This window comes from Mastigoproctus giganteus, chromosome 6, assembly GCF_048544385.1.
Source record: "Mastigoproctus giganteus isolate SK-2022 chromosome 6, ASM4854438v1, whole genome shotgun sequence".
NCBI lineage: Eukaryota > Metazoa > Arthropoda > Arachnida > Uropygi > Thelyphonidae > Mastigoproctus > Mastigoproctus giganteus.
The window spans coordinates 172,373,733-172,401,060 of record NC_143580.1 but is presented as its reverse complement, the minus strand read 5'-3'; the positions used below and the strand labels follow the sequence as shown (position 1 = coordinate 172,401,060).

The window sequence follows — 27,328 nt, the reverse complement described above, 5'->3', positions numbered from 1 at the left end:
TGCATCACGATTATGAGCTGCTTGGGTGAAGAAGGTCTTGTCTTGCTTGGAAGTAACGTTACTGTTGATAGGTGTTGATTTCATTCTCCATGCTCTTGGTTCAACTGTCTTCTTAGAACTATTTTCAAACGGCATGTTGTGACCATCAGTTGTATTTGTTGCATTACTGTCCATTGTTGGTCGGAAGTAATGCTGTTGTATGTTTTGCTGCAGATAGCTCGATTTGGGCTGTTTGGAATTTTTGTAGTTCAGTTTTGAACCTCTGACGGCCGCTTTAGTTGGTCTTTTGGTGTTCTGATGCGTTATTTCTCCTTGTGCAGCTGGTAACTGGTGTGTAGTCTGATTCGGTCTGTTTAGCTGAGAGGATCTGTCTCCTCTTAATAAGGAATCTGGAGTTTTTCTTTGTGTGATTTTTTTGATAAATTCTAAATAGTCAGAATTCCTCAGCATTTCTTCAAGAGGACTAGAGACCTCAAAAGCAGGTTTATTATTATTATTATTATTAATCGGCACCTGAGGTTGCTGCGGTACAGTCTCACTGGGCGCGGAAGAGACAGGATCTGATGTTTGAGTACCCACTTCCCTTTTGAGTATGGCTTCCTTTTCTTTTCTTGAGCTATTCGGGGTTCTTGGGTATGTTTCAAGAGTATCGGCTATTCTGTTAATGCCTTCAAGTATCATCTCAATGCCCTTTGTTTCATGCCCTTCTCTGTGCAATATTAAATCCTCAATTTTCTCGAGACGTTGTACCCAGTTTTCTAGTTTTTTCCCATTGGCCGATATATATTTTTTAAAATTATTTATCTCGCTAATACAAGTGACATGAAATTCTGAATTTTTTCTTTTTTTATCTCTGTTTTTGCTACCGGGTTCAAAGATCGCAACAGATCGTGGTTTATGGTCTTCTGTGTGGGTTACTGCTCCGGGCGTCCTCGGTTCAGGTATGCCGTCCGAAGAATCAGGGTGTCCAATAATTGTAATATTATCTCGCGTATTCTTTGCTTTTCCAAGTGTTTTCTTCATTGTGGTTTTCCTGTACGGAAATCTGAAAGTGCTGGTCGGGGAGTTATTCCTAGAAACCCTAGAGCTACATTTAGTTGGCTGAACACCGGAGGCACGTATTGGCCTGTCACTTAGACGTTTTAATTGTGCACATTCCTTTCGTGGGCAGGTAGAAGATTTAGATTTCTTCATTGTTAGGCCAAATGGAAATTTCCAGACAATTGTTTACAAGCCCTAAGGATACTTGTAGGGTAGATCTATACTTGGACTTGGGGGAAAATTCCTAAGGGAATTGATTGGATTATCTCAACTGCAGGGTCTATACTAGCACTTTTAACCTTGGAAGCCTATTGTTCCAGAATTCTGGCAATCAGCAGTAACATTATCGGCCGTCTAATATTAATTTTAAAATTGAAATTGCACTGTACCTGTTACTTGTGGAATTAAGTGGAAAGGATTGACGTATAGCTTACACTTCCCGGATTCCGTAGACGTCAAATATGGATCAGTTTGGTGAAGCTGATACTAGAACATAGTAACTAAACTGGGAGCACACAAACATGCGACCTGACGCTGGCAAGCACTCGACAAAGGTCTCATGCTGTATAATACTGTATTATGTTTGTTGCCATGTGTTGATTGCAAGATTGGATAGGAAAAAGGGGCGATGAGTGGAAACAAAATGTTCTCGGTTCGCCGATAAAAGTTGCTCCTTGAGAAGTTCATTATTTGATGTTATTAATTAATCAACTAACAATTAATTGGTGACATGACAGTTATTTACTTTTCACTTTTATTAATAACAAAATGAAAAAAAAATCCGATTAATTTAAGAAATCGAATTCTCTTGAGATGTAACGAAATGTAACACACTGCACACATTAAATAACTTGTTTGTATCGTACCTACCCAAGTGAAAACTTTTGCTTTGATAATGCATATGCATTTTATATATCAGCATAGTTTTTAGGCCACCTGAGCAGGTAACAACGCACTTATAATATTTTTGGTTACCATTAAGTTAACCTATTGGCGACGTGTTGTCGAATACTGGAATCGGTTGCTTCCCAACTGGACAGAGGAGCTGCGTCTGCCTAAATTCAAAGCTGTATTGCATGGTTACCTTATGCTAATAGAAATAGTATGAATTTCCCGTTTTATTATTATTATTATTTTTTTTTTCTTAGCTGATGCAGAATAAAGTCCTCTTCCTTGCATTATTTTTGTCTTACTAATCAAAAAACGTCTTTTTGTGTGTGTGTGTGTGTGTGTGTGTGTGTGTGTGTGTGTGTGTGTGTGTGTGTGTGTGTGTTTCGTTAGAAGCTTTAATTTTTTCATCGATTTTTTTTCTTCAAATACAGTACTTAAATATCTCTAGGTTCCATAATGTAAGCCTCACTGCTCCCTGTGGAGCCACGGCCCCATCATTGCTTATGTTTTAAATGTTTTATTAGGTGAAATGAAAAATGAAATGGGTGGTCCTTCAACTTAATCGAGATACACTTACTTATCGTAGGTCAAATTTGATATAAAAAATAAAGCTCTCGTTGATGGCGAGATTCCAACTTACGACTTTTACAAAAGCAGCGTAAACGTTTTGCCGCGTGAAAGCACTGATATTACTTAGTAGGAACTCCTGCAGAGAATTTTGTGGGGAGAGGCAATCAAAGCATATTGACAGTGATATTTTGTGATTCCTGCAGACATGTGTTTCTTACTAAGGTTTCATGAATTTATAAATGAATTGATACACAATTATTATAAACGTGTTTGGTATAATTAACAATTTGCAAAGAAAAATTTCATTGCAAAAGATGTTTCTTATTAGTTTAAAGCGATTATATGACATTAATTATTCTTATTATTATTTTAGTAAGGAAATGCTCGTATTAGCAGGGATGCACTGTGTGATTTATTAAATATAGCTGTATCCTCCTGTGGATAATTTTATACTTCCTCAACAAGGTGTGCGACTTTATTTATTGATATAAAAATAGAAACTAAGCTTCGCTTAGCGGTTGTCGGTTACAATTGTAAGTTCCAATAGGAAAACTGATAGTTGATTCATGAAATTCAAAAATAACATTGAGCAACCCGGCAGAAACTTTGAATTTATTTACATAATTCAAGCTCACACCACACAGTTGAACAACTGTCAGTTCTCTTAGTCTTCGGACAACCATCCATTTTCCCATGTGACCGATGTAACTGAAACAAATTTTAAATATTGTTACAGATCGAAGGAGAACATAAGAATCTGGTTGCGAAAAAATTTTTTACACCTAAGGTAGGTAAAATTGCAATTTCATAACGATTGTTTATTTAAATTATATGATATTTTGATCTGACGCAAGTTCCAAAGTAGAAATTGATTAATTTAATAAGTTTTTCTGCTTGACAAATAATTGGCATTTGCAAAACCCCTACCTAATGATGCTGACCTACAAGCTAACATGGAAAAAATGCACAAAGTAAAAAAAAAAAAAAAACTCAGCCAAAAAGCCTGGATGTGGGGGAAATAAGGGTACGGTGAACGAACTTTTAATGTGCAGCTGATGAAAACAGAATTAAACGTGGTGTGATCAGCTAATGATTTATCAGATTTAACAATTTTCTACCACGTACAAAAATTGCTACGATAGTAATTGCATCAGGTTATACTTGTGTGAGGTGCTGCCGCCACCTGCATCCGAGCAATTATTAAATAAACCAAAAAGACAAAACAATTAGACCACAGAACAAAAGAAACCAGATTAACAATTAATAATAACAACTAAACATGATTCAAACGGTATAGTTTAGGGCTAAAGCCTCAGGTTACGTAAATAGTTTAACTAATGTACAAGTTAGTGCATTTGCATCATTTCTGTACTTATCCAACTACATAAGTAGTTATAAATTGGCATCATTAAGTATATCTCATATTGTGAATACTTACAACGAGTTGCCATGATATTGCACTACCTTTAATAAGTAACGCTTCACCATAGGAGAAGACTATTGTTACTTATTCAAGGTAGTGCAATATCATGGCAACTCGTTGTGAAGGTATTCACAATATGAGATATATTTAATGATGCCAATTTATAACTACTTATGTAGTTGGCTATGTACAGAAATGATGCAAATGCACTAACTTGTACACGTGAGTCAAACATAATTTAGTTCTGGTCGACAGGGAAAGTTATTCGTCTTTTATTTTGCTTGAGTGGTTTTTTGTTTAGATGATACCAGCCATATTTAAGCACATGTTTTTAGTTTTATTTCTGTTTTATCGTTCGCATGGGGGTATCCGTGCTTGTTTCATGGTAATAAGCAGGACGTTTGGGAATTAACAGTGGTTAATGCCTCCTTGACGAAGTTGTCACCATGTTTACGCCAAAATCTTTCCCCTTCTCTTTGTTATTTTTCCTTTCATGGTGAGTGTCGGTGCTTTATTTTTTATTTATGCATGGTTACTGTTTCTTTTCGACATTCCGGGCATCAGCAGTTGCGGCTTACTTTGAATGATTCTGTGCCGTTTGTGCTTCCTTGGGTTAGTGTTGGCTCTTGCTTGTTAATTTGATTTCTTTTTTAGTTTCATTAGTTTGTCTAATTTGGTTAATTTAATAATTGCTTGGAGGAAGGTAGCGGCTCATAATTATAACTTGTTACAGGTAGCAGCAATTTACCTGCGCAGTAAAAAACTGGGGGGAAAAAACAAAAAAAAACCCGTTTATAATCTAACATTTAAGCTTTTGAAAATAAGTTCTTATTTGTATCTCGGTATGATTTAATTTTACATTTGTCATTTCCACATTTTTTCCGAGATTCACACTACAGAACTGACTCTGAAAATTGATGTTCGGTGTATTTATTGATTTCAGATGTATGTTCAATTCCTATAATACACTATTATGAATATTTACTGAAGCTAGATGTAAAACAGATAAAAGATTAAACTATACAGCAGGAATGCTTGGCCAAACTTAGTAAAACTAAGAGTACATAAGATAATCTTGAAATGCTTGAGCTAAACAAGCTTGAGCTTTACAATCTTCAACGGCTTGGGAACCTCCTTTATTTTATTTTTTTTACCTCCTTTTGTTTTTATATTAAATAAAAATATACTTTCTAAATCCTGCCATTTCATTACCATGATTAATATAGTTGCTTTTTAACTATATTTAATGCTATATTTAATGCAAAAGGTAGTATATTATGAGAATATTTTGATAGCAAACTTTTGAATAAATATTATAAATATTAAATGCCATGCTTTGTAATAATTAGTGTTAAAAAGTTAAGCAGTTATTAATTAAATTTTATTAATACCTTCATAGTGAATTAAAATAAATAAAAATTGGGTACACATAAAAAAAATTAATGGACTCGACGAATTACATGACGGTTCTTCCATTACCGTCAGTGCTGACAAAGCAGCCATTGCAATGTATCTGTCGAAATGTTCGAATAAAATCCAGGCTTAAATAGTATCTTGCCATAAGTTAAACCAGGTATTAGCACAAAAATTGGAAAGAGTGATGAGGCGTATAGAGTACGGCCTAAGTTGTACTCTGTGTCTCTGTAGCTGTCATATCGGCAGTAATTTAAGAATTGCGTGAGACCGTAATATATCTAGAAATTATATATAGGAGACGAGAGATTCCTAGAAATCTAACTCATCTACAAGTTATTGTAATTCAGTTTACATTTATATCATAAATATTATAATAAATGATAACTTTTACAAAGTAAAAGTCGATTTTTTCAGCGTTTCTAGGAATGAATAATAGATAATTCAACATAATTCGATAGAAAGTTCCAAATGTTCAGGTGATTATCTGATCTGTTGATGACTGCAAAAATTGCACAATGCATGCCACAGATAGTGGTTTTGAATAAGTCTAAATTTCGATTTACTAACCAGTTGAGCATTTACGAGTAACCCAAGAAAAGATTTTAATCTTTTGATGGATAGTCTTAGTTTGAGACTTATGACAGGTCCATTTTCATATGCCAGAAACCTTTTAGATTTCTGGAAAATATGTACAATAAACAATTATTTCATATGCCAGAAACCTAAAATGTTTCTGGCATATAAAATAATTGTTTATCGTACATAATTAGTGTTATTAGGGAACAAAAACACTCCCCAAGTCAAGGACTGCGACTAGGGGAACTTGATTTCTTGCACAAGCTCAAGATGTCGTATATATGTCGTAGATTCCAAAAAAAAAAAAAGTTTTCTACGTAATTTAGTTTTATATTTACTAATTAAACTGCACAGATAATTTGTGCTCACCCTGCACTTTAGAACAACAGATCCCATAAAAAACATCTTACGTATGACAGTAACTGAATTATGAACTATAAAACAGTTGCGAATTTGCTGTGCTAATTGAGATAATCCTGAAACTTCTTGCAATTATTTTTCATAAGTCCTTATTTTTTTCTGAAAATGCTGTGAGAAATTCAAAAATTTAGCGCTAATTTTTAATTTTCTTTCAGATTATGATATTATTCTTTTTAGTACTTTGCAATACCCTTTTGTAAAGCTATAAACTTCCCTTTTCTATTATACGGAAGTTTAGAAAATTCTCCCGCATCTTTTCATAATTCAGGGGGTCTCAGTCATTTTCAATTTTGTACCACAAAATCAAAAACATAGAACTTCACATGTCACCAGAGGGCATAATCTACAGAGCGTAAGAGGATTGGAGGATTAATTAAAGTTTTAATGCGATAGACGAGTTTGATTTACTGAACATAACTTTGTCACATCGGAGTAGCCAGCGTTAATTTTAAGCGCATTTTTATGACTGAAAATTCGATTTCGCACAATATATGACTTAATAAAAGGGGGAAAAAATTAAAATTTTTACGAAATAACTATACATTCGTTTTTTTTTCTTCTTAACGAAAAAGTACATAAATTTTCTTTCTTGAACTTGTTCTGAAGTTCACCGCACGAAAATTGCATTAAATGTTTCCTTTTTGGTATATTTGCTATCACTTTGTATTAGACTATTAGTGGTACGTGTACTACGGCTTGAGAGCCCCTTTCCTATTTCCTGTGAATGATAAAGCCCATTATTCTAAATGGAAATGCAGGTGCTAGTATGATCGTAAAGAAATTGTAGTTTCTTAACATAAACCATAATTTTTTGAAAAAAAAAAGTTGCTTGGAACAATTCTGAGTTATAAGTATTCGTGAGTTATCAGAATAGTCAAAAGTAAATATTCAAATTAAATACAAGGGCGGTGAAACTAAGATGTATTTTTCTGGACATATTATTATTATTATTATTATTATTATTATTATTAATATCAATTTATTTCCGAAGAAATGTCCTTTTACAGCTATGCAGCTAGAGGACATGAGTTATATACAGAGAAAAAACATAAAATACAGACATATGCATTGCATACAGAGCCAGATACAATATACGGCCTTAAACAGCCACTGGTGAAGATACAAGAACATAAAGTTATAACAAATACAAAAACATAAAGTTACAACAAGTACAAAAACATAAAGTTACAACAAGTACAAAAACATAAAGTTACAACAAATAAAAGTGCATCCGGATACATCGAAGCGTGGATATTGCGGTATCACAGAGAGTCCACCTAGAGCATGACTAAGGCATACATGTCTGCAAGAATGGAAGATCTGTAGGTTCTGTCCTTGCAAAGTTTCTCAGCGTCTATGGCTAATCTGTTAAATATTTGGAAGGAGTTGTGTGGAAACATGTTGTCCAAGGAGGACATGCTACGCAGCTTTGATCTGTATGGGGAGGTGTTGGACTGGCATCTTCTCCTGTCGGACGGTCTGGCGATGATATCCCAAATATCGGGTGACCTCAGTTTTCCGGATAGAAGCTGAGAGAGGGTAAGAAGGTTCCTAGAGATGATGTGATACCTCCAAGGAAGCGTATTAAGATTGGTGACCAGAACAGATTTTGAGATTGTAGGTGTTAGCCCGGCAACCCTATTTAGCCATTTCAAGATCCAGAATTCCAGAGAGAGGAACCTGGCTTGGTATGATGAGGGTGCTGAGGACCATATAGTCGAGGCATATAATGGAATTGGGAAAATACAACGAAGAATGTATTTGCTGATAAGGTCCGGGTTATGGAAGTTGGAGATCTCTTGTTTTACTGCCCATAAAGCCGAATATGTTTTCGTTCGAGTGGCATTAAAGTGAGGCAAGAAGGTGAGGTCTTTGTCCCAGATGATACCCAAATCTTTATGTTGGGTGACTTTTTTAACTGGAGAATTCGCAATAATGATGTCCACATCGTTGGTATTTTTCTTCTTGGTGATAGAGAGTTGTGCAGTTTTCTCTTTATTAATGGAGAGCCCAATCGCATGAAGGTAGTTTTCCAGTTCATGTAGCTGTCGGTTGGAGCTCACAGTAATAGACTGGAGAGACTGGGGGCATTTTGTGATGACGAAGAACTTAATATCATCTGCGTAGGTGGTAAAATTAGTACGGTTTGATAGGAAGGGTTCTAAAGATGCGGCGAAGAGGGCGGCAGAGAGAACGCCCCCTTGGGGGAGCCCTCTGGAGCAGAGAATGTGGTGATTATGGTTTTGATTTCTGATCCATAGGATCCTGGACTGAAGGAGTTTCCTAAGGAGAACTAAGATGTTGCCAGAGATTTTGAAATAGTTGCACAGTATGGTACATAATGCATGGGTGGACAGATTGTCAAAGGCCGCCTTAATGTCGAGAAACACAATATCCAGTTGCTCTTTGTTGCTTAAGGTACTTTCAATTCTGAACAGTGTGTCCAAGAGGTTGGTGATCGTGGAACGTCCAGGCAGTACACTATGGAGGTATGGAGGTTTGTGGCCGAACATGTGATGGATGAGAGCAGGAAGTATGGCTTTTTCCAAGATTTTGAGAAAAGTGCATCCTACAGAAATTGGTCTGTAGTCATTAGGCAATTTTGGGTTAGACTTTTTTGGAACTGGAGAAACATAATATGTGTTCCAGATAGCAGGGTAAACTCCTGTTACGAGGACGGAATTGAATGCATCAAGCAAGAGATCAATGATATATACACTGCACAGTTTAACCATGAAAATAGGGAATCCATCCGGGCCAGTGGTAGACTTGTTGGGAAGACTGTTGATGACCTCAGTAAGGCGTTCCTTTGTGATGGCTATTTTATCCAGTGATCTGGTTAGCTGGTGGATTAACCCGAATAAAGGGGTTTGGGGCAGATAGGGGCTTAGTTTCGAGCGAGTTAGCCCATTCAAGGAAGGTGTCAGTGGACATGGGGGACTGTTGATTCTTGTTGGTGAAGATTCTTTTCCCAAGTTTCATTCTGTGTGCAATCCAGTCATTCTGCGCCTTCCTCCGAATGCGTAGGAAGCGTGCCCGATGTTTTTTATAGAGTTGGTAGTCGGCTAGATCCCGTGTTTTTTGCCATTTCCTGTATAGTTTCTGTTTCGTGATGATTGTGGGATCACTGCGGTGTTTATGCCCGATAGGCGCTTTGCCACTTTTTTCATGTTGCCGAATAGGGCTGTGAGTTAGTGAATTTGTGTGCAGCCAGCCATATTTTCAACAGTGAAATAACTTTAAAAAATGCATTTCAGTTGAGGTTTAGAGTATACGCGATACATTTTCTTGCATACGCACAGTCCTGGGGTTATACGCTGACGTGCTTTCCCACTTCCGCGTATGTATAACCTCCAGGACCACTGAGAAACTATTTTTGAGACACTACTTTATTTCACTACACTCAACGAAGCGGATAGCTCTTCGGCAAAGAAATTTTTTTGTGAAGATAATATTTACAGATGTTTTCATTTTATTTTAATGCTTTTTTTCTCTGGCAGTTTTTTTTTCCTTCTCGACCGTTTTTAAGGTGGTATTTTTCCTGGGCTCCAATTTCTTTCTTAGTCTACTCACGGTGTGTTTATTTTATATATACTGTATAATATTTATTGATACTTATTGTATTTATATATTAGACATGCTATATTCATAACATGCCTTTTCACATCAAGTTAAAAAAAAAATTGAAATAGTACGTTCACTGGGCCTGTCATTTTATTGGAGTTTCTATCCCCTTAAAAGTAGCCTTTATAAACTGAACTATAACAATGAATTGAAGTTCATGAGTTATTATCTTGCATTTAACCAATCGCTTTTATGCGCAAAACATAAAGTAATGTAACAAGCGGAACTGCTTTTTTTTTTTTTTTTTTTTAACTTCTTTTGCGCTCATATTTCCTGAAATGAAATGCTGCATTTCAAAATAAATGAAGATAAGGCGTATGATTACAGATCCACTAGAGCAAATTATAAAATGATTTATTTCCAAATCAGAAAACATGAAGGTAAACACAATTTATTTGTACGCTGTTACATAAGTGAAAATAATAATGAAAGAAGAATAGAGAGTTAACATTTTTTTCTTTCGTTTTATTTGAAAATATAAGAAGAGAGCAACATTTGGTAATAAGAAGACAAAGGCATGCGCCAGCTCGCGTCAACCTTTGAAGGGCGCCTGTGGACGATGTTTTGCTACTCAAAAAAAAAAAAAAAAAGTGAAACTGAGTTTGCCAGATACTTACCAATAACAATCGGAGTAGCAGCCTGACGCCTCCCACTCAATTCTGTAAGGAAACGTTTTTCGCTTGTATAACACTGGTGCTAACTAAATTATCCATTGTCAAGAAATGCTCCAAATTCATTAGACTTAGAATAAAAAGCTATTTATTAAATAAGTGGATCGGGGGGAAAACGCATTTTTAAAAGAGCATTAAACAATGTATATATAATTATATTTTGCGTTTTTCTTTTTCTTGAACTTAACACTAATTTAGTTATATCTTAAGCTCAAATTAAGAGGATATGGGGAAAATATATATGCATAAAAATATTTTCTCCTCACTGATCTCTTTAGACTTACACACAACAAATTAACATTTACTTTCTTTGTAGAGAAAAATGGAAAATAATGTTGCTAATTTATTAAACTGAGTGGTAAATTGGATGAAACAATTTGATGTGCCATGATTTATTAGAACTGTATATGTGTAAATATGTTAATTGTAGCAGGAAATTAAAAGAAATTGTTAGTTTTTAACCTTGAACATTTATCTCAGTACATGTGTTCATACATAAATAGATACTATAAATATGATATGTATTTAGTATTTTCAGTTGTTGTTATTATTATTATTGTAATGGAATGTTGATGAATTTTCTCTTACAGTTGCATGAAGAACAATTAAACGAGTTCAGGAAGGTAGCGAAGAAGTCAGGACACAAGGCCAGGGGAATTGTGAGTGACTCTCACAGTAACCTGTTCTTGGCTCCTTACTTGCTTTTACGCCTTTTATCTATATGCATCTTCATTTCCTTCTATCTGCTTTTATGTTTACACCTGTTATTACTATGCATTTAAAATTAAACCTTTGCTGTCGCAACTTTGAAGAAAGCTGATTGTGCTTTGTGTTTCGCAGCATGTCATATTTGCATGATAAGTTGTGTATATGTGTGTTGTCTAGTGCACAACTGTATATTTGATTTGAACTTTTCGCTCTATAAATATGAATGCTTGTTATTTACAGATAAATATTGAGCGCATAAAATATTCTTAAAATTATGTCGAATTCTTTGCCTTCCAGATACCGTTTGTAGTCCTATTTAAGTGAACGGACACGCACACGCAAAGAAAAAAATAGTAACAAATCTAAAGCGTTGAAATTCAGAAAAAAATTTGAAGTACGTGCGAAGGAAGTATTCTAACGGTTGCATTTGACTTCTGTTAGTGCTTTTGTTCTCCCTTTGTACGTGGTACAGTGGAACATTCCGTCTCTGCCAGTTGTAGTAGATAAACACAGGAGTCAAGTTGAAACAATATCAGAAAGAACAACAGTACTCATCTTTGTGCCTCTCATAGTGTGACAGCATTAATTAAATTCACCTCTCGATAGTCTGTTCTGTGCGCATCAGCGTGCACTCCGTCTTGAAATAACACGACCATATAATTAATTTCATCTCGAAACCATCTTTCGCTGTCGTCGTCCTTGTCTTTAGAGGTTACGTAGAAAGATTTTCTTTTGCCCTATTTGTCAGTAACATGTATCAAAGTTAGCGACAGATAATAAGTGTTAGCTAAATACTCCACAAATATCTCATCTGCCATTTATCGAGAGTAACTATTGCATAACGTTGCTTTTATTGACTCTCTCTCTCTCTCTCTCTCTCTCTCTCTCTCTCTCTCTCTCTCTCTCTCTCTCTCTCTCTCTCTCTCTCTCACACACACACACACATCAATATTTTTTATATTATACTATAATATAAAATTATAATAGTATAATTTATATATAATTTAATTATAAAATTAAATTATATATAAAAATATAATAGACGGTGATCCATAATTGATGCCCACCTAACATGCATCTGCAAATTGGCCAAAGGATTTTTGGATATTTGGTATATATATTGTATTTCCTAAAGACGTCATCAGAGGTGAAGGACCAGTTGAAGGTTTTTCTGGCCCTTGGGCGAAAATACTTTGTAGGGCCCTTAAAATATTAATTGAAATATTCCTGTTATTTATTATTAATTTTATAATTATTTTAGTATTGTAAATATTATGAATATACTAGTGTTAAAGCATCCCTTTAAAACACTGGACCCTTGGTCACCGCCACATTTAAATAACGTTAAATCATGCTCTAGTATGGTGCATCGATCCCGAGATTAGGATAACTACTGACAGAGACGTACCATGATGAACGAGGCAAGAATTTTGTATGCTGTTTATTGTTTATTTTAAATGAATTCCAAAGAGCTGCTTTTCAACAGTAGCAGGCGAAATGTTAACGTATAATACATGATGCTTGCGTACCGCAGGATGGATTACCAAATTAGATAATGAGAGCGAAACCTTACCGACGTTGGGAGTTCCATAAGGCTTCCTTGAATGAAGTCCTGTTACATTTCCACTACAAGTTCACGCGCTGCTTTATCTCCGATTTTTAATTGTTGCGTCGTTATTCACTAATTGGTAGTCCACTGCTACAGAAGTCTTGTATACATCTCTGATGGAGCTTCGTAATTTGTTACACTGTAGGTTTCCTCGAGATTTTTCCATGGTTTTTGCATCCTGCAAATAAACCAGTCGTAGAACACAACCTATAGACACGATTCATTGATGCCCCATCTCTTGAATTATCTTGACGCTAATTCTAAATAACTCCAACCTTCATATTTTTTTTTTATGTATGTGCTCGTACTATCGAGCATTTCTTAGCTAGCAAGTTTTCTTAGTGCGCGTCATGGTCCTCACGTGTAGTAGCACAGTTTTATCGTCACCATCCTCCCCACACCGGATGGAAAAAGCCCGGGTTCGAATCCTGTGGATGACGCAAAGAACTTTCATGGCTTTTTTCACTCCGTGCCTTAGTTAGTCGGTCTCAGGCGTAGATAGCAAGGTTTTTTCCGCCGGAACCCGAGGTTTTTCGTCCAGCAAAGCAGGCAAATCGAACGCAATTTACAGACACAATACACATGGTAGATGAAATAACTTTCCGGGTGACCCCAAATAATTTTTTTTTTTTTTTTTTTTTACTGCTTACCAGGCAAAAGAATCTCATACCAAACTGTGAAAGGATAATATTAGGTATTTTAGGCAGCTGTTGATTGTTACAATAATATACGTGCTATGATTTTTTTTTTTTTTTTTTTTTAACTTCGGTCTGCAGGTCATTTTTTTTTTTTTTTCGGTTTGCAGGATTCGTCAGAAACAACCAACATTTTTATAGTAAACAATTTTTTAATGAAAAAAAAAACCGCTGATATCTCTGTTTTAGATTTGTGAGTTTTATCTTTAAAAAATTAAGTGAAATAAATGTGCTCCTTCTCTGTTGTACACCCTTGAACAAACACACTGAGTGAAATTTTGTTTCGAGTTTTAGGATTATTGGCCCTTTCTTTTTCAAAAATTCAAATGGTCACTCAGTTTCATTCAATGCAGAATGCTTGTGACATGATACGGGACTTCCGACCACAGTTTGAAGATATTGACACAGACATGATTTTGGTATCAATATGATGAAGTACATCTTTTACGTGAAATCTTTTTTTCGGTGGCTCAATTTGACCCAGCCTGAAAAGAAAGTTGTCATACTTCATTGAAATTTATTTAATCTTTTTTAATTATTATAACATTTGTCCCATTAAATCAGACAATTCTCACAGTGGCCAATTTTTAAAATTTTTATTTTGAATATTTTCAGACAACCAATCCATATCTGAAAGGAGAGAAACTCCCAGTTGTTGCCAAAAAAGCTCCAAGACATGCCCAGTAGTACTTCTGGATATTGTTGTTAAGATTAAAAAATAAAAAAAAAAATTAAAAAAGAAAAAAATCTATAACAGTACCTAAAATATATATTGTTTTGTCTTTTTAATTATATCACATTATATATAGTTTTAAACTTCATTTTATAAGTGTCTAATTTTCATGCTTGTATTTTATGTAAGCTCTGTTCGTGAACTGTATTTAAATTCTGATTAGTAACACATTTGGGATTAATCATATAGTGATATTGTAAACATTTTATTACCAATATCTGCATTAATATTTTAATTTTGTACAGTACCGATATATACATATATGTATAGTTTATGTATGTATGTACATATATGACACTGTTCTGCTAGATGTACATTGATATTTGAGCTCTTAATTTTTGCAATAAAATATATTTTGCTGAAAGTTGATCATTCGGAAATATGTTTCTTATATCAGCAAAGTTCTTTCCATTATATTGCTTAATTAGGTAGGTGAGCTTCTAAAATTGTATTGCTAAAAACTAAGGCAACAAAAACATAAAAAAAAAGCATGATGTCTGTATTTAAATCATCGACAGAAATTTTGATGGGATTCGTCTAATGAAAACAGATATACATAAAGCATATCGCCAATTTGGATCCTCAGAATTTTGCTCAGAAACGTAAGCATTTCCGAGAAATGGGGGGAGCGAAGGAGGGGAAGAGCGAATCGAACAGTTGATCTCCCTGTGAAAATTGTCACTCGTAATTTCAGATAAGATTACAATAATTGCTAATCGTTGTTATTTGAACTTCATCAATTCCTCCACCCGCGCCAAAAACTCGAATTTTCCATCCAGCAAACGGACTAACTGACCATAGATCGTGCGCATTTTTCCTCCCCTGCAATACCTTGCAGGGTATTCAAGAGTTCGTAGCCTCACTGTGAAACAGTGGCCACGTATGGTTGCGTATTATTTTTAAACACAGGTTCTTCCGAGTTGCTCACACTTCTTCTAGCGACGCTGCAAAGCGGTTGTCCTACTCATAGCTTTCACGGCTATAACGTCATCATATTTTTTTAATTTTCGTCCGGTAAAGGAAATATAAGTTTTGGGGGGAAGATTCAGCGAATAAAGTGGGCGCAGCAGCAATTCACACTCATACTAATGCATTTCAGTCATTGCGATGATTTTTGAACGGAAGCATTGTCTTAACGAAACGACACTCTTTGTCAAATGTCAACATTACTTTTCTTTTAGACTTGATATCATCTCTTAATTGGCGTTACATGAGTAGTATACTCCTGATACAATTTGACTTTTCAAAACATACTCTGCTATTATTATTATTCCTTTGGAATCCCAAAAGTTTGCCATCACCCTTCCAGCAGATGGATCTGTTTCTCTCTTCTTTGGAGGCGGCGAACTCGGATGTTTCCATTTCGTACCAGTTCGTACTGGTACTTTGACACAGGCTGAGAGTAGTATATCCGCGCCTTCTTCATGGTTAGAAATCTTGCATAAATATTCTGGATCTGCTTTTTCAGCCCGCATGGGTAGCACAGTAGCTATAATAACCGTCCTCTCCATACCGAGTGGAAAATGTCTGGGTTCGAATCCCGTCACACCTGAGACCGACTAACTCAGCCACAGCTGAGTTAGTCGGTGTCAGGCGTAGATAGCAAGGTACTCCCCTCGCACGGAAACTCGGGTTTTTCGTCAGGCAAATCGACCAAAGAATACACACGATTTATGGACATTACACGTGGGCAGATGAGGTCGTTCTCGGATGGCTATAAATTGAGTTTTTTCTTCCCTATCTCTCTCTCTCTCTCTCTCTCTCTCTCTCTCTCTCTCTCTCTCTCTCTCTCTCCATTCCGTGTGAATTCTGCTGCCTAATTTTCACCATAGCATATGATGGAGCAGATATACCAACCAGTGTTTTCCAAGCAGAGAGCCGGAACTCTAATCTCTTCTTCCTACAAAATGTCCAGTTCGGTTCCAGGCATTGCCCTGCCAAACCCTCTCCCCAAATTAAAGAAAACATTATGATTGCTCGGATTATTCGTCCTTATTGGGGTTTAAAGGTTGAGCCCCTCAAAAGTAGAATGCTAATAAGTGAACTTTAACTTTAGCTGAGAATGCAACAAAGGTGGAAGTATATGTGTACAGAAGTTATGGGCAATAGTTTTCGGAAGATAACAGAAGGCTCAAATGCCACTTGGACAAGAAGCACGTTTTTTTTTTTCTTTCTGTTTATGGTCATTTGCTGATTAAAAATATTTGTACCCGATGGGTGCACTTTTTTATTATGCCAATCGTATAAATTGGTATAATCAATGTCCTCCCCACACCGCGTGGCAAAACCTTGAGTTCGAATCCCGCCAATGATGTCAGGAATTTTTATGGGTCGTTTTCATAATGTGGCATAATTTAGGATGAAAAACCCTTAAACTCGGGTTTTCATACAGAAAATAGCAAATCCCCTACAGAACACACTCAATTTACAGACATATATGTATATATATATATATGTCTGTAAATATGGCCTAAGTTGCTGATGCGTCTAGAACTCTACAATAACAAAACAGATGGCGGCCAAAGATAAACGTAAGGCTAGAGTGCTCGGCATTGCTCTGTCTACGGAACAGATGCGTCGATTTGAACAAGAGATAGACACATTTCACAGCTAATAATAGCTTGTGAACAACAAGCCGAACCATTTATTTTTTAATAAACTTTTTTGAAAAATTAGGAGTTTTATTTTTTTTTATTCCTAGTAATTACGACTAGTAACAAGCCTTTGTGCCTGATGGTGAAATTTTCCACCTGGGAAAGTCCTATCTAGATTGCACAGCCATAAAAGATTATCCAAGAAATTAAAAGTTCCGCTAATTTAATAAAGTTCTGTTTTTTACCATCAGCTAAGCCATCTGAATACATTGCAACCAATGGAATGCAGATAGGCCCAATCAAATCCACCACAGATGGACTTCTCCCAGAGACGATGCTAAAGTATGATCTGTCCATCGCTGGGTGGCATACCCATCTACCTAGCTGAATAACACAGTGATTTAGGAACTGTTTTTGACAGAAAGTTCACATTTAATAATCACTAAGATTTCGTCCCAGAACGAATGTAAAAGCTGAAATGGAAAGCAAAGCAACACCTGTTACATACGGATGTCTCTTGCATAACCAAGCGCCATATTTACACCATTATTTACTCCTCCATTCTATGTGGAATGGAACTTGGAGATTTGCCACTTCCACCATTCTGAAAAACAGGGGTTTCAGAATGGCGGAGTAGCAAATCCCCATAGTTTTGCAAGTGGGAGGTATTCGACCTCTTTTGCGGATTGCACGAACTGAGATCAATTACCTTCCAGGGCTCGTCGTAGCACTACTGATCTAGCAACCAGAATCAAAATCCATGACTGTCAACTACTCCTGGAATAAGAGACAGCTACTGTGAAACTTCTTGCTGGTACTATTGATGTACCCCAGGCATGGGACCTCTGCGACTGGAGGTCCCATTTATAGCCTAAAGTCATTCAGCCCTAATAGTCCACACAGATGGCACATTGGTTTTATCACCGTGTTTTTTTCATGGGGTGGAAAGCGCCTAGGTTCGAATCAAGTCAATGACGCGAGGAAATTTAAGGGACACTTTCAATTAGTCGGTTTAAGGCGTAGACAGCAAGGTTTTTCGTTCAGAAAAACAAACAAATCGATCAGAGAACACATGCAGATTAAATAGTTCTCGGGTGCCTTAAGATGACACTTTCCTTTCGTTAACCACATTTTTGCGCCCTAATAAACACTGACTGAATCTCACAGATAGGATTTAACTAATATGCTAAGTATGGTCCAACAACCAGATTTTCCATATCGCCTAGGTATCGCAAAAGCACCCTCGATCATTTCAAACATTAAACTCATCCACGAACTCAACATTTTGCCATATCCGCTATGCAAATTTCCCGGATGACTGCAACTTGTCACTTTACTGGTGAGGAAAATGTACGAGTTTAGTTAATATTATTATTATTATTAGCCATATGGTGCAAGGAAGCCTGAGGCTTATGCTGCAGCAGGAAAAAAAAAGTTCCTGAGTTACCCTGAGAGAGAGAGTCAAAAGTAGAAGGGAATCACCAAGGAAGAGAAGAATGATGATATCCAGCTCGGGACCCTGGGTGTGCCAAGCCCAAACTCACCAGATGTGAGCCCCCGGGGTTAAATATATTATACACAGATGAGCCAAAACCTTATGACTGCCTACCTAATACACCGATGAGTTAAAACATTACGACCAGCGAGTCGTTATGCAAATCGAAGCAACTGCAGGTGAACTACGGCGCGGGTCGGGACACAGTATAAAAAACACCTGATACTGAACTCCGTAAAGCAGTGTTACTCTTGTCCTTCAAATGGGAAAGGCAGCGGACTTAGCGAGTTTGACAAAGGCTAAATTGTAATGGCCAGACGACTGGGTCAAAGCATATCCGAAACAGCACGGCTGGTGGAGTGCTCACGGTCAGCCGTGGTTAGTACCTACCGAGAGTGGTCCGAAGATGGAAAACCCATCCTCGGACCACTCTCGGTAGGTACTAACCGCAGGCAAGGTGTTGGACGACCACGGCCCATTAATGCTCAAGGTGGGCATAGGCTCTCCCGGATTGTACGTGGCAACAGAAGAGCGACTGTGCAACTCACTGGTAATTTGAATTCTGGTGACGGGGAGTAATGTGTCACAACACACAGTACATCGAACCCTACTGAAAATGGGGCTGCGTAGCCGCAGGCTGCTCTGGGTGCCCATGCTAACCACGGTTGACCGGCGACAGCGCCTACAATGGGCACGTGAGCATCAAAACTGGACCTTGAGTGATTGGAAGAAAGTCGTCTGGTATGATGAATCAGATTTCCTGTTGCACCATGTGAACGGCCGGGTACGTGTGCATCGTTTACCTGGGAAAATGATGTCGCCTGGATGCACTATGTGGACGGCCGGGTAGGTGTGCGTCATTTACCTAAGGAAATGATGTTGCCTGGATTCGACAAACTCGGATCTAACCAATGGACCTGACTCAAGAAGACATGCAGCTGTCAGGCCATACGGCGACCTGTGCCGGCTCCCTTGCCGGGCACACTTTCCTCCCTCCCCTGGCAGAGGGAGAGGCGACAGTCTCCTTGTTGCCTCCCCCCTGCCATCCCACGTCTTTCTCTCTGATGGGGCATGGGCATGCCCCACTGGCACATGCTGGGGTCGTCTACTCTATTGACCCCAGTCTTTCCTAGCTATTCCCCCCCAGCTTTCAGTCTTCTCCACTCTCTATCTGTACACCAGCGCATGACCCACACCAAAATTCTAGCTTCTTTAAATTATTTCGCCCTCTCCTCGGCCATTAAATTCTCAAACGCAACCCCTTCAAATCAGGAAACATGTATGTGATCAAAATCCAATGTGCAAAAATAATTTTATTTTATTTTTTTTTCCATTTATTTATTTTATATTATTATTATTATTTTTAGGTTCTTGCCACTGAAATCTCAGGAAAATAGTTGGCAGGACCTGCCAGGGTAAATGGAAATTACTAGGTAGCTGGTCTGCCTCCATGGGGCGAAAGTGGGGCAACGTCAGGCCTCAGCAGGGGCCTGGCGGCTAAATGGCCAGAAGAACAACAGTACATGACACCACACATTTCAAGATCCATACACTTTTAAATCTCTGGTCTTTACAGTGAACTGTATCACCACACAAAGTAAACTACGTGGAGATGGGGGAAACCCCTGGTGCCGTTTAACCCTAGATACACTTTACACTTTACCCCGGTGGGACATGGGCATGCCCCACTGACATCTGTGATTGGGGTCGTTTTCAACATTGACTCCATCTTTCCCTTTCTCCCCCCCCCCAGCTTCAGTCTCCCTCCCCTCTCTACCTTCACGCTAGTGTACGCCCCATACATCAAAATCTAACTTTGTCCAAATTACTTTTTTCTCACATTTTGGCCTCTCAGAGTTCAAGCGCTCTCCCCACGCAATCGATTATTAAATGATCACTATATGTATATATAGATTTATTTATTTTTATTTATTTATTATTTTTTTTATTTATTTATTATTATTTTTTTTAAATTTACTTTTTTTTTTTCTCAAGGTCCTAGCCACTGAAATCTCAGGAATTTAGGTGACAGCACCTGCCAGAGTAAATACAAACTATTAGGTATCTGGTCTGCCTCCACGGGGCTAAGTGCGGGCAACGTCGAGCTTCAGTAGAGGTCTGGCGGCTAAATGGTCAGAAGAACAACGGTACATGACACCACACATTCCAAGATCCACACACTTTTAAATCTCTGGCCTTTACAGCGAACTGTATCACACCACAATGCAAACTACGCGATGGGGGGAAATCCCTGGTGCCATCTGACTCTAAATACACTTTACATTTACACTTACCTAAACATCATTTTCTAAACACCACCTACCTAAACATTCATTTTTAAATGCTTGTGAGTATGCCGCTTTCGTTTAGTCTTCATTGCTTAGAGCCCTCAGTTGTGCCTCAAGACAAGTTAAGAGGCGAGTTGTTAATTGGTGGTATGCGGAATTATCCAGGTTAAGGAAAGAAGTATTTTTATGTAGGAAGGCATATCAGAGGTATAGGCGGTGGGGGCTGAATGAGGCTAAATTTTATTATGCATGTTATAGGAATAAAAAGAAAATTTATTATAGGGCTATGTATGAGAGTAAATTAAAGGCTTGGAGAAGTCTAGTTACTAGTGTGGGCAATACAGATCCTTGGGGATTAATTTATAAACTAAGTATGAATAAAGTAAGACCTGCAGAAATAATAAATACAGTAATCGTTAATGGTGTGGAAACAACTGATTGGATTACAACGGTGCAGGCAATAACATCTGAGTTGTTTCTTCATGAGGAAGGAGAAGTGGAGGGGACAACAGAGCAAGAAGGTATCAGGGATTCTAATGTAACATACCTTGGGTCTGTCGATATTGGCTTATTTATTTTAGAGGAATTGAGAGCCATTTCTAAGCAAATTAACATTTCCAAAGCTCTGGGGATCGATTTAGTAGAGAATATCGCTGTTCTTAAAGTGATTGAGCTTTATCCTAACATCTTGTTAAACATATATAATAAATGCTTACTTCAAGGTACCTTTCCTGGGATCTGGAAAGTTGGTTTGATTAAGCTGTTAGTTAAGCGGGGTAAAAAATCAAATGACCCAAGAGGGTATAGACCAAATTCGTTATTGGCCAATCTTGCCAAAATTTTTGAAAGATTGTTATTTTTAAGACTGAACTAAGTCATGGATAAAAATGGTTCGACCCTGCCTTATCAGTATGGTTTCAAGAGAGGGCATTCTACGGAGGATGCTATTAATGATCTCATGAATTTCACCAACCAGGCAGAGGATAAATATGTGTTAGCCATCTTTATAGATTTTACTGCCGACTGGGCTAGCCGGGTGGGTAAAGTGCCTGCCTGGCAACCCAAGGTCGCGGGTTCGAATACCGCCTCGGGCTTGGATATCACGATGGTGCCGCACTATCCGGTTGGATCTCACGGCCACGATACACAAAGGAAGCAGGAAAAAACTGATTCCTTCTTGTATTACTCACATCATTCGTGTATTACTCACATAGCACTCTTGACAGTACTCGGCAAACTGCTGGAACACCTGCTAAAAATAGGATAGAAAACCACTGTCCAAATACAGGACTAGAGTCTTCGAATCACTTCGGCTTCCAGAAAGGAGAAAAAAACCCAAACTATTATTTTTAGGCCACCCGAATAATTAAATTCATCTGCCGTTCTGTGTCTTATGTCTGTTAATAGTATTTGTGTTCTATGGTCAATTTGTCTGTTTGCTGGGCGAAAAATCCCAGTTTCTGGGGAAAAAACCTTGCTATCTACTCCTGAGACAGACTAACTCAGCCACTGAGTGAAAAAAGCCATTAAAGTTCCTCGCGTCATCGACGAGGTTTGAATCCGGTGTGAGAAGGACGGTGACGCTACCACTGTGCTACCCACGCCGTCCGGAAAGGACATGTAGATATGTACAGCAGCTAGAAAAGTGTAGTGTTATGTTTGTGTATATTATGTGTTATTTAGTTGTTTTTGGTCTCTTTGCCACCGGGCAGGCGATCTCCTGGAAAACGTGCCGGTGCCCGTCTACACCACGAGGAGGTGGGCTCTGTTCTGTGCCCACTTCTTTGGAACGTGGTCCTGAACGGATTTCTAAATATCAATCTCAGAAATGTCATGCCTATGCAGACGACCTCATTTTGATGCTGGCTGAGGAGAGCAGAGCAAATTTGAAAATTACAGCAAACCGGGCACTTGCCACCCTCCAATGGGCTGATAGAAACAACCTAGAAATGTGTTCAGCAAAAACAAGCTCGCTCCTACTCCGGGGGACTCTGAACATCAGGAGACCACCTCCAAATCAAAGTAAATGGGACTACTATCAAGCTCACAACATAAATGAAGAACCTCGGTGTCATTCTAGACAGAAATTTATCCTTCACCTCCCCCTATATAAATTACCTCTGGAACAAAATTAGAAATTTCTTCTCTCTCTTTGCAAGAATCACCCGTAAGGACTGGGGTCTGAGGAAAAAGACCTTCGCCCCCTTCCACAAAACTGTCTTTCTGCCAGTCATCCTGTATGCGTCGGGAGTCTGGCACAAAAAAGCGACAAATGCAACAAACAGAAGATCTTGAAACTGTACAGAGATACATGCTGCTCACGATCTCCCGAGCCTGCAGCACAGTCAGCACCCATGCGCTCCAGGTACTTATGGGAGTCCTCCCCCACACCTCGAGATAGTTCGCTGTGGCCTCCTCTACAACCTTTCCAAAGGCAAAGCCGCTTCCTGTCAAGATTTCACACTGGACTTAACCAATGACCCCAAAATAGAGAAATTCGCCTTACATCTTCAACAAATCTGGCAAACACGCTGGGAGAACTCGTCAAAAGGACAAATTACACGAAAATTCGTGCCAACAATGCAAGTCGTCTACTTCCAATATCCGCACTTGTTCTCCACAGGACTGCTGGTTATGTACCTTCTTACCAGTCACAGCGCCATCAGACATAAACTATCAAATATTGGACTCAGTGACAACCCCCAATGCTATTGTGGAATGATATAAACATGGGGGGAGCATTTATGCACCACTGTCATTTATACGACGACTTTGATGCCACATTATCACTGAAATCCGATATGTATTACAGAACCAAAAGGACCGTATACTGGAGGAGGAGGGTAGTTACAGGGCACTAACAAAATATGCACAGGACCTCTTTGACAGAAGACGAACCTTCCCTGTGGCACAATCCCAGCAACCACAACCAACGTAAACCCTGGCTAACCCTCAATGAAACCACCAAAGATCAACGGAATCTACAGAACCTGATCATGAATAACCTGGCCATGTAAACCACTACACAATGTCCATGGACGGACACTCAGCCGACTGAACCAAACTACTTAGGATGGGACCACATCCCATGAAAGATAAACACTAATTGGGCTGGACCAGATGCTGGATGTGAAAACCACAGACAAGACCCATGGACTCGACCCAAGGAACTGACCCAAAGCAGACATATTGCTACTACGTGACCATCACGGACTGTACCAAACAACTCGATGTGATAACCACGAACTTGACCCACGGACTCGACCCAAAGAATTGACCAAATAACAAGCATATTGTCACCAAGCCTTATTGGCGATCTGTGCCAGCTCCCTTGCCTGTCCCACTTTAGCCTCCCTGGTGGGGGAGGAGAGTTGACGGTCCTCCTGTGCTCTCCTCGGAACCCCTCATTTTGGCCTCTCAGACTTCAAGCGCTCTCATCACGCAATCGATCAATTATTAAATAATAATTATATGTATACTGTATATAGATTTATTTTTTATTTTTTTATTGTTTTTATTTTATTTATTTATTTATTTTCTTATTTATTTTATTTTATTTATTTATTTATTTTCTTATTTATTTTATTTATTTATTTTCTTATTTATTTTATTTTATTTACTTATTTATTTTCTTATTTATTTTATTTATTTATTTATTTATTTTATTTATTTATTTATTTTCTTATTTATTTTATTTTTTATTTATTATTATTTTTATTTTATTTTTTATTTTCTTATTTATTTTATTTTTTATTTATTATTATTTTTATTATTTTTTTAAAGGTTCTAGCCACTGAAATCTCAGGAAATTAGGTGGCAGGACCTGCCAGAGTAAATGCAAACTATTAGGTACCTGGTCTGCCTCCACAGGGCGAAGTGCGGGCAAAGTCGGGTCTCAGTAGAGGTCTGGCGGCTAAATGGCCAGAAGAACAACAATACATGACACCAAATATTCCAAAATCCACACACTTTTAAATCTCTTTCCTTTACAGCGAATTGTATCACACCACAATGTAAATTACACGGAAATGAGTTAAACCCCTGGTACCGTCTGACCCTAAATAAACTTTACCTAAACGTCATAGCTGACCAGGAACACCCATTCATGGCAATGGTCTTCCCTTCTGGCGGTGCCGTCTTTCAGCAGGATAATGCGCCATGCAACACCGCCCGGATTGTTCGAGACTGGTTCTCAGAACATGAGGAAGACTTCCAGGTATTGCTCTGGCCTCCAAATTCCACAGACATCAATCCCATCGAGCATCTGTGGTTTGTGTTGGAACAGCAACTCCGATGTGCGGCGTCTCAAACACGGACCTTACAGAAGTTAAAGGATCTGCTAGTTACGTATTGGTACCCGATACCACAAAACACATTCAGAAATCTTGTAGCGTCCATGCCTCGCCGGGTACGAGCTGTTTTGGCTCCACGTGGAAGGCCAACATCATATTAGGTAGGTGGTCATAATGTTTTGGCTCATACCCAGTACTGACATACACAAGAAATCAGTCGATCCGGAAGTCCCACAATTAGAACCCCAGGAACAGGAAACATCCACAACTACTGGTACAACAAGTGGAGATTAGGTTAGGTTCAATTTGCATACACAAGCACATAGTGGAGAAGTTCACCTTGATAAACAACCATGACACAATCCCAGAATCTCTGACTCAAGGAAACACCTATTTGAAGCCTAAGGACAAAGACACCACAAAGCAAACTACAGACCAATCAAATGTCTTACAACAATGTATAACTAAGCTGCATAACTAAGAAGATGCCTGACTATTTGAGAAGACAGAATATCATGTACGAGCAGCAGATGGGGGATGTAAGCAGATGAGGAAAGGATGGAAAGGGAAATTGACCTTTGACACTGCCATTACAAGAAGCAGTGCAACCTACACAGCCAACATTGATTATAGCAAATGCCTTTCACTCTGTCCACTATAGCTGGCTGACAGAGACATTGAAGATCCACAGTTAACTCAACAGTGACACACTTCCTAGAAGCAAACATGGCGAAATCGAGGACCACCATTAAGAAAGAAAACGTCAAGACTAAACTGATCAGTATCAGCAGAAGACTATTTCAGGGAGATGCTTTAGCCCACTGTTGTTCTTTCTAGCACTGAACCCACTGTCCACCATGCTCAATAACAGCAAGTACGAATATACCCTAAAAGAAGGGAGGAAGAACCGGTACAACCTGTCTCACCTGATATACACGGATGGCAATGCCACAACCGAGAATCAATTCCAACAGCTACTTCCTGACCACTAAAGGGTTTAGCGCTGAGATCTAAATGCAGTTTGACTTAGACAAATGCAAGACCTATAGATTCAATCAAGGACATCCAAACAGCTGAAACTACCGGCTGAAGACTGGAAAAGAGATTGAAGTTATGAAGAATGGAAAGACCTACATATATCTGAAGATGATGCAGCCTCAGCAGTTAGAACATGAGGATATTAAGTTCCATCTGACTGAAAAATACTATCAGAGACTGAGAACCTTGTTGAAAGCAAAGCTGAATGATGGGAACATGGTCGAAGCTATAAATGTTTAAGCAGTCCCAGTACTGGCATACTCTTTTGGGATCATTGATTGGACCAACATAGAGATTGAGGAGATTATGAGAGTCACCATTATAATGACAACCAAGAGCCACCAACACCACCCAAAGTCAGCCATCGAAGGACTGACTACAGTCTGGGAAGAAGGAGGGAGGGGTTTGAAATAACTCATTGAACAACATACGAAGGCAATTAAGAGCCCGAGGGAGTACTTACAGAAAAACTATAAAAAGGTCTACCAAGCCATAAGGAAGATGAAAAATTGGCATAAGGCGTTCAACCTCAACAAAGCCAGCAGCTCACGTCCGGTGAGTATGTGCTTGGCACACCCACGGTCCTGAGCTGAATATCATCATTCTCATTCTTCTCTTCCTTGGTAATTTTCTCTCTCTCTCTCTCTCTCTCTCTCTCTCTCTCTCTCTCTCTCTCTCTCTCTCTCTCTCTCTCTCTCAGGGTAACTCAGAAATTTTCCTCATGCTTCCTGTACCATATGGCTTATAATAATAATAATAATAATAATAATAATGGAAGACAGCGATAGTTAACTTGAAGGATTACTTCCAGAAACACACAGCAGCATTCCCCCAGGCCATAAAGAAGGTAGACAAGCGGTATACCCCACTCAACGTAAGCGAGGAGTCCCCCCCCCAACCATGAGGCACAAACGAAGCTAGAAATATGGTCAGAGAAGACACTACAATGATCTCCATCAAGATCACATAGATAAAACTGCTTCCAATGCATGGCTCACGAGCGGACGCTCTACACAGAGGCTCAAGGATCCATGCTCGCCATCCAAGACCAGGTAATCAACACCAGAAATTATAGAAAATACATCGCCAAGGGGTCGGGAGTATCCGATGATACATGTCGACGATGCCACCTGGCCTCAGAAACGATCCAACACATCACCGGGCCTGCCAGGTGATCACCCAGACTGAGTACACTCATAGACACGACCCGGTAGCAAGGATAATACATCAGAAGCTAGCGAGGA

General features: G+C 38.4%; 1 protein-coding gene across 4 annotated transcripts in view; it reads left to right on the top strand.

The window, feature by feature from the left end:
* The window catches only part of 7B2 (Secretogranin_V domain-containing protein 7B2), a 60,614-nt gene extending 46,094 nt beyond the window's left edge, over positions 1–14,520 (top strand). Inside the window, exons 5-7 of one of the 4 annotated variants that reach the window (XM_090376587.1) lie at positions 3,239–3,289; positions 11,223–11,291; positions 14,260–14,517. In XM_090376587.1, coding sequence (XP_090232713.1) covers positions 3,239–3,289; positions 11,223–11,291; positions 14,260–14,331 — 192 coding nt within the window. In that variant the 3' untranslated portion in view covers positions 14,332–14,517. Of the gene's footprint in view, positions 1–3,238; positions 3,290–11,222; positions 11,292–14,259 lie in introns of all 4 variants that reach the window. The other 3 variants (XM_090376588.1, XM_090376589.1, XM_090376591.1) reach the window with 3 other exon arrangements.
* Positions 14,521–27,328: the final 12,808 nt, after the last annotated feature.